General features: G+C 33.6%; 1 protein-coding gene across 1 annotated transcript; it reads left to right on the forward strand.

Moving 5' to 3' along the window:
• The first annotated feature begins 3,260 nt into the window (after positions 1–3,260).
• Positions 3,261–8,597, forward strand: LOC127138714 (ubiquitin-like-specific protease ESD4). Its single transcript, XM_051065214.1, has 9 exons — positions 3,261–4,217; positions 4,817–4,893; positions 4,973–5,066; positions 5,194–5,292; positions 6,648–6,740; positions 6,836–6,955; positions 7,120–7,223; positions 7,751–7,823; positions 8,236–8,597. The coding sequence occupies exons 1-9, from the start codon at positions 3,510–3,512 to the stop codon at positions 8,296–8,298; spliced, it is 1,431 nt and encodes a 476-aa protein (XP_050921171.1). The 5' UTR covers positions 3,261–3,509; the 3' UTR covers positions 8,299–8,597.
• The last annotated feature ends 366 nt before the right edge of the window (positions 8,598–8,963 follow it).

Genomic DNA, 8,963 nt, shown 5'->3' on the forward strand with positions numbered 1-8,963 from the left:
CCTAACACACCCTTAAATGCCTAGCCACTTGAGCGGATCCCACTCCCACTCAACCAGATAAATGAAGAAACCCAGAGCACGGGCTTGAATTTACTTCCACACCAAGCTAATTATTGTTGACATCCAATGACTAACCATCAATATTTCTCTGCAAAAAATAATTTTGTTCCGTAATTTCCAAATAATCTAGACCATACAATGCCATATCGAAATTAGGCCTAAAGATGATTGTTTCCCATACTAAAACCTTAGAACAACTAAAAAATTCCTAAGACCGAGCAAGGAAAGGCCCTTGGTCGCCCTATCCACTGAAAAAATCTATACCAAATAGCATAAGCTACCTCACATAAAACAAAAAGATGATTAAGCTAAGTTAGGTATACTTAATGGATTTTGTCATTAATTAAGTAACTCAAGATGATGATCAATGATACTTTGTGACAAGTGTTGGTTTTAAGCATGCTTGATGAATAATGTTAGGTTTGTTTGATGATGAATGCAATGTTTGATAATGTTGATGTTATATGAAGATATGGCTACTTATGATGGTAATATATTCATGTATTTTATTGATGATACAATAAAATTGTTAAGACATTTGAGTTCAAAATATGAATTAGGTATGATCTAAAGGTGTTTGGTGATGAGTTAAATCACTGTAAATAAACCCAAGTTACGTTATATGATGAAAGTTGTTTGATAGTGATGTTATCAATGGTTGTCCTTGTATGTTACATATTTAAGGCATGTCGGGGATATCAACATAAAGATATTACATGAAAGTAGGAGAACCACAAAAGCGTTATGGACTAGATATGGATGACCAAACTATATTTTGTTAGAAAAAAGTTCACGCAAATTATATTTTGTACTTGTCAAAAAGAACAGGAGTCCATAGTACCCCTAAGCTAATAGGGATGACCAAAGACCTTACTAGTTTTTGGATGGTTAAGACTTGCCCGCAGTGACAATAAACCTTGTTTAATGGTGTTTCTGGTTATGGAAAGAGCAAACTCACGTGAGGTGAGAAGCGGTGTGTTTATGTATTATACTCAATAAGATATGATTTGTCCCCGATTTGGGCCTAGGATTTCCTTGGGAATGATAACCTTTCACTCAATCAATGATGAACCATTGAATCTCTATTTCTTAGGGAGATGTGAGTTAGAATGTTGACCCTGACTTCCCTCTGATTGAGGAACATCTTTTCCCATGTTTCTCACAATTAGGCGAGTAGGGAGCACTCAGGATAAGGCGGTCACTAATGATCGTCGACAGATAGGAGTCACCCCTTAAAGATAATTGACAATCCTCCCGCCTTTATTATATATTTTTACAAATATATCACTACATATTCTATCTAAGTAGCACAAGTTATGATCTTGGAAGATGTGTTTATTGTAAATATATGCTAACTTGTGTGAATTTCTTGATGATATATGTTTTTTTTACACTAAAAACAATATAATAAAAAAAAAGCTTAAGCACTTAACGAGCATTCCCAATAAACTTAACATCGCCAATTCTAGAGAGTGAGTCTATCAATACACCATTTTAAATATACACATAAATGTTACAGAAATGTAAGACGTGTCAAACCAAATTCTATATCCTAACTACCAATTTGCCAATTTCGTCCATTCATAAGTAATGCCAAATAAGATGTGAGATTCCACATTCTTTACTTTTATCCACTTACATGACATTATTTTAACCTCACACACAATTAAACAATAACAAGTCTCACTTTTCCATTTATCCTAGAGAAATGAAGTCAATTGATAAATAAAGAAAATGTTGAACTCGAGGTCAGTCCAATCAAGAACAACACATATTAAGTGTTTTATAAATTCATTACTCATATGAGGTATTTTAATAAATAATTATTAAAATATGTAAATATCATTTATTAGATATTTAGTATATATTCATTTGCATTTATTTAATAAATCAATCTCATTAATTAAGTGGTTAACGTTACAATTTAGTAATATTTTGACAATGAAAATATCTTATATATGGTAATCTCCCAATTAATAAAATTGATTTGTTAAATAAATGCAAATAAATATATGCTAAATATAAATGATATTTATATATTGGCTTAAATAGTTATTTGATCTATGTAAGTTGAGGAATTTTTATTTTTTGTCATTGTATTTTTTTTGTGTGAATGAAGTCCTTAAATATTGATTTTCATTTGATTTTAGTCTATAAAGTTATGCGGATTTTTCTTCTGATTTTCGAGCGGAGCGAAATGAGATGGAGGGGAATGATATTCCATTGTTTGGATCATTTAAGATTCGATGGAGCAGAGCAAAATGAAGTGATATGGATTCCATTCCATTCCATCACTTACCACCATATTTCTTCCCATCCAATTTGTCTTCTTCCGTTCTAAAATTTCCAAACAATAGAATGAGACATTCCTTCTGTTTCGCTTCATTCCGCTCCGTTCATTTACGATATCCAAACATAATCTTAGAGACTAAAACGAAAATAATTTTAACATCCAAAGATTATTTAAGCCATATATTCTGTTACTTACTTAATGCATACTTAACTCAATCAAAAAAGAAAAAAAAATACTATCATAAAAAAATTGAACAAAGCTAACAAAAAGTATAAGCCAAAACCACAAAGTTATACCCTTGTTTAATGATATTAACAAAGGCATAGAGGGGAATTTTATAGGAGGAGGGGGAAATAACTGGAAATTTATGAGAGTCGAATTCATTTTATCTCTAAAAACTCACATCGAGGTGTTAAATAATTGAAGAAAGATCTGTATATAGGCGTGACAACCTTCATGAAAATGAAATGAATAAAGAGTTGGGGACATTAGAGACGGTCACACTATTGACATGTTGTTATCATAATAATTAATAATTATTTTTATTGTGTTATTAATAAATCAACTAATAGAATATTGATTGATACTTGAATTATAGTATGATCAACTTTTTGTAGTACACAAAATTTTAAGGGTTACTATTACTCTATTTTTAAATAAATATTTCTGTAATTTATTATGAAAAATTACAATTTTTGTAAGTAAATATTACTATAAAATCAAATATAAATATTTTTGTAAACTAGTATATTTTAAGATTGAAAGTATCACGCTTATCAAACAAATTGGCACCAAAATCAATTAAAAAGATATAAAAACTTTATACAAAGATCTCCAATATTTTTCACTACTTTAGTTTAGAATTAAAATTAGAAGCATGTACTCTATTTCAAATCATAAAAAAAAAGTAACTATAAATCTAAATTCCATTCCCCCCTCACACGGCAAAATTATCGTTTTTCAAGAAGTCGCAACTCACACAGACAACAATTTCCGTGAATTTAAATACCACACAGAATCACTTACTACACTTTCTATTCATCCTAAGTTCCTTTCGTATCAAATAATCAAAATCAGAATAAGCGAAAACCTAAAACCCTAAATCCCCAAATTGATTTGCTGGACATGCTCGTTGTCGAAACACCGGTTTCGATCAATGGGTGTGACGACTAGCAACCGCAAACGCTCAGAGGAATGCATGTCCGTCAATCACAATCACACTATCTCTCCTCCATCTTCAGATTACCGCAGAAAGAGACTCAAATTCTCGTCCGAATCGACGCTAATCGTTTCAACCTCATACGCCGCCGTTTCCAGGATTTCTCGTTATCCCGACGTCAAACCGCCGTTCCTTCGTGAAGTTCACGCGCCGTGCAGACCTAAAAAGTTCAACCTTGCCAGAAAGTTATCGAGCTTGGGCGACGATATCATGGGGAATTTTCTGGCGAGGAATTACGAAAAGGCGAAGCGTGCTGCATTGGGGGAATGCAGATTTGTGTCTCAGAGGGAGAAGGTGGTGATTGATTTGGATGTAGAGAGTAGCGGGAGGGAGGTTTCGGATGATTCGGGTGTGATGGAGGTGATTCAGGTTGATGATTCCGAGGTTAAGGTTGGTGGTTTGGAGGCTAAGGTGGTTGAAATTGGTGTTCAACCGAGGTCAACGTCGTTGCCGGATTCAGCTTTGACTAATGCTATTGTGAACTTGGAGGAGCATGATCTTTCCAGCGTTCATGTTTATAAGAAGTTGCTTGAGGGTGTTCAAAGAAGAACGGACACGATTCAGAGTCTGAATTTTCAAATTGAGTTGAATGAGAAGCGCCGGGAGACGTTTCAATTGTTGCGTCCTAAGAAGGAATTGGTTGAGGTGATTGTTGCTTTTTTAACTGATATGTTTTTGTTGGTTTGGTTTTTCATGTCCTAGTTTATTTGTATAATTTTGTGTAGTAGTGGTACTAGTAGTAATGTGCTATTTTCTTAGTTCATATTGAAGTTTAAGGTGAATGCTGTCTATGTGAGGTAGATTTCAAAATTGTGGTAACTGCTGTTATATAGCAATCTTGATATTGCGAAATAGATTTTACTGATGAACCTCAATTAGGGTTTAGACACGGCTGACCACAATTCAAAACTATTCTAATGAGTAGCAAGTGTTTGATCCGACCGTTATCTCGGCATGGAACAGCAATACCAAGAAAACTGTGCCAGGCCGTGCCGTTACGTCACATATGGTGACTCGGTCGGATACTAGGATTGGATTCGGAACGACGCCTTTATGATGTCGCCGCTCTGGTCGTGTCAGTCATATATGATATTACCCTTAAATATTTAAGTATAGCAAAGTTATTTTATTGAATTTTATTGGCATCTGGAAGTATGTTTTGCTTAAGACTTGTGGTTTTTATTTCTAAATATATTCATGAATTTTGATTAATTTATTTTACTGAATGTTACTCTGATTTACAGGAAGTCCCGTTTGAGCCTTTTGTCCCTCTAACAGATGATGAAGAACACGAGGTTTCTCGTGCGTTTTCTACCAACAGGTATAATTCGATATTCAGCTATATGTTATTGAGAAGTGTTTAATCTGTATTTTAGCTCATTGAGGGTTTGGTTTTACAGGAAGAAAATACTGGTTGCTCATGAGAGTTCTAATATAGAGTTATCGGGAGAAAAGATTCGGTGCCTTCTCCCGGGTGCATGGTTAAATGATGAGGTGATCTTGCTTGTTCATTGTTTTTGGTTTCTCATTTTGCTGAAAAAAAATAACTTTTACACATTATATCATGATCCAACATTGTTGCACCATTAAATATTGTGATTGATTTACCTTAAGTGTGCAGGTGATAAATTTGTACCTTGAGTTGTTGAAAGAGAGGGAGCGGAGAGAACCAAAGAAGTTTCTGAAATGTCATTTTTTCAACACCTTTTTCTACAAAAAGGTAGGATACATCTTCCCATTATTTTTTAGTTTAGTGTTGCCTTAGAAAAATAATTCTACCTTCAGATGACTACTAGTGTTAAGAAGAGGGAGCCATTTTCCTCTTCCTGGAACATTTGTTTATCTCTATATATTAATATGCCATTGCTCCAAGACCCTATTATAGCTTATAACTAACCTAAAACATTATTTGCTCATGTATATACGGGGAATACTAACCTCCAAACCTTTGGTGCATAGTTTAGCATCCTCGTTATTCAAGTTGGACATTAATATAGCAATGACTATTTTGGTTAATTTCAAGTAACCTGCATTTGACTCCCTACAATTTGTGTTCTTTCTTTCCTCTTATCTCCCTCTTTTAAACTCTTAATGGAAAAACCTTCACTGTTTTATTAACAAATGCCTGAAAATATACTTCGTGTTTGGCATTTGTTTAATATTTCAATCAGCATATTCAGTGCCAACTATGCTACAAGGAATAGAAAAGGATTTCTTCATTCATCCAATTCATTTTAATCTTCTTGGATGTTGAAGTTCGTTCCTTTGACAATCTGCTTCCTGCACCTGAAACTGAACCTTGAAAGAGAGCTTCCCATTCAATAGCTGCACTGCAGTAGCCCTGACGTTCAAAAACTGGATTCTCCTTATTTAGAACTCTTCAGCTTCACCAAGTCATTATGACTACTTAAATGAAGCAAAACCATCATTTTCATCACATCGCTTACCAACCTGATAATTTTAATTTCTTTAGATTTTTACGATCTCTAGATTGTCTATAATGCCTTACTTTAGTTCAATATTGTTTTAAGAGTGTTGGTACCAACCTCTTTCCAACACTCCCTCTCAATGGGTGAAATTCCCGTGGGCCCCCCTGCTTAAGAATGGTCCCACATGAAGCTATACTCCCTGAATTTCACCCAATATTAGAGTAGTGTTTGAAAGAGTAAGCACTTCTCATATTGTTTCATTTGGCACAAGCATATCCTATAATTATTTTAAATGACATGGAGTGACATATGGAGGATATCTTTTGTGTGGGGAGTGTAAAATTTAACGTAAGAGGAGAAGGAAGTGCAAGCCAAGCTTCTCTTACGGGAGGGGGTTGTACTTTTCTCATGATCAGCTATATAGAAATCAAAACTATTCACTACGTGATCATAAAATTCTATTTTTAGAGTGTCGGCGTACATGATTTACATGACATTATGCAAAATTAACTAATTAATAGGTTTATTATGTAATTTTCTATATTAAGGTGTATTAGTGTGGGTGTTTATATATATAATTTACTATATGCAATTTAGTCATATTGGTCAGATATTGATTCTTTTTACTTTGAATGTTGATTACCAGTTAATAAGTGGCAGGGACGGATATGATTACAAATCTGTCAGAAGATGGACGACTCAAAGGAAATTGGGATACAACCTATTCGATTGTGATAAAGTAATTATGTTTGAACTTTTACTCATATATCTGCTTTTTTAGCCAATTAAAATGGTTTTCTCATTGATCATTTACCTGATTTGTTGTATTACCAGATATTTGTACCCATCCATCAAGAAATCCACTGGTGCCTGGCGGTTATCAATAAAAAAGATGCAAAATTCCAGTATCTTGACTCGTTGAAAGGAAAGGATAACCGTGTGCTAAAAGTGCTGGTAAAGCTTCTGGTCTATATAGTTTAATTGCGAATATCATTTTCCAAGCTACATAGCAGAATTTATTACATATGAAACCAAAGAATAATATACATATATATATACATATTGTAACATTTGACTGTTGTAAGATTTATCTAATGTTTGTCATTTGTGTTTCCCAGGCTAGATACTTCGTAGATGAAGTAAAGGACAAAACTGGGAAAGATATTGATGTAAGCACGTGGGAGAAAGAATTTGTGGATGACCTTCCTGAGCAGGAAAATGGGTGTGTATTCTGATATTCTGCAAATCATGATATATACTTATCATTTAGTTTAGTGAGCTTTTGCTTCACTCTTTTAAAATGAGATATTTGCAATGAAAACTTGGTTGCTTTCCAACATTTTTAACTGAAAACTATCAGCCTGTCTAATTTTATAGAGAAAAGAATCTGATAAGTTTTTCTGAAGTGTCCTGAATCTTATAGATGTGTATTTTACAGGCTCTCATACTACCATTACATAATGAATCTTTTCCTATTTTTCTTACAATTTTAAGTTAAAATTAAAATTTTATCGGGCTGATAACAGACATCGGAAAGGGAATATTTAAATTACTAGAAGGATAAAGTTGCTTTAGGCTTTGTTTGCGAGTTGGATTTTGGAGGGCAGGGCTTAAGCTTCATTTTAAATTAAGGACACTACAAATGTTTTTAAAAATGAATTAAGCGTGATTGAAGTAGTATATGATCATTAGTTTTGAATATCTTTATTTGCACGTCTATTCTCTAAACATGATTTTGCCACTGAACAGGTATGATTGCGGTGTGTTTATGATCAAATATGCCGACTTTTATAGCAGAGGCTTGGGGCTATGTTTTAATCAGGTAAAATATGAATCAATTTCACTTTCTAGCTGGAAAATTTTGCATTTGATGTTTGTATATATTGTTGTTGAGGTATTTTCCTTTTCTCAAGTGTACATTTCAATGGCCATATTAGTTGAACTCGAGAGATGAAAATCAATTGCTCGAAATATTTCAATATCAGAAACAATGCAACTATTAATACATTTTTGGGGCAAAAGTCTTTAATTGCTAGAAATATTTTATGCTTTATAATCTGTGGTCTTTGTATATCGTGCACAGCAGGACCAAAATTAATCTAATACCATTGTTTCCTTTGCTAGTTTAAAAGATCCATATCATGAGCCTCATGAGACTGGCAGAGGAAATTTGTTTTGCTGGATTACTATTTTTCTACATCGTGTGATAACTGAAGTTCTCTTTCCATTTATAGGAGCACATGTCTTACTTTCGGCGTAGGACAGCTAAAGAGGTATTGAGATTGAGAGCTAACTAAGCAAAGGAGTGACCATTCATCAAGATCCCAATCATTTACTCCTCCGGCAACATAGAAATTTTGGCAGTACTTAGTTGATGGAGGATTCTCACTTTTGGCAAAGTCGTAACAATTCATTCTGGAATTGAAGCTTTTGTTTGCTTGAAAGCTGAATTGACTACTCAAATGATCCCGGTGTCTAGGTACAGTGGTCGGTAGCTAGGTTGCAGTAAGTTGTATATACATTATACAGTATACGAGTGAATTATTAGATGACGTTGAGGTGTTGACTATATAAAGGTGATTTTGTTTCCTTGCCATTCTCTTTCTATTCAGATTTGCATTGTTGGATTTTAGAATGTAGTAGTAGGTTTGCTCAGATAGTGTTTGATATTGATTTCTTAGGTAGTTATTATTGTGGCAGGCTCTACAATTTGAGCATTGGTCAAAACTGATTTGAATAAATTTGATTTTGTTAACTTGATATGGTTAAAGTTGAATTTGAAATGAAGTGATTTTTCTGATATGGTTATAGTTGAATTAAAAATATTTTGGAACGTATAGCAAATATTTTGGTTCATGTAAATTAATGGAGACGTGATTGCAACATGTCTCATTATTGTTATTATTATTTTATTTTTGGTAGAAATTGGGTATTATCTGCGTACAATTGCAGATGGGTATTA

Source organism: Lathyrus oleraceus, chromosome 1 (genome assembly GCF_024323335.1).
Source record: "Lathyrus oleraceus cultivar Zhongwan6 chromosome 1, CAAS_Psat_ZW6_1.0, whole genome shotgun sequence".
In the NCBI taxonomy this organism is placed as follows: Eukaryota; Viridiplantae; Streptophyta; class Magnoliopsida; order Fabales; family Fabaceae; genus Lathyrus; species Lathyrus oleraceus.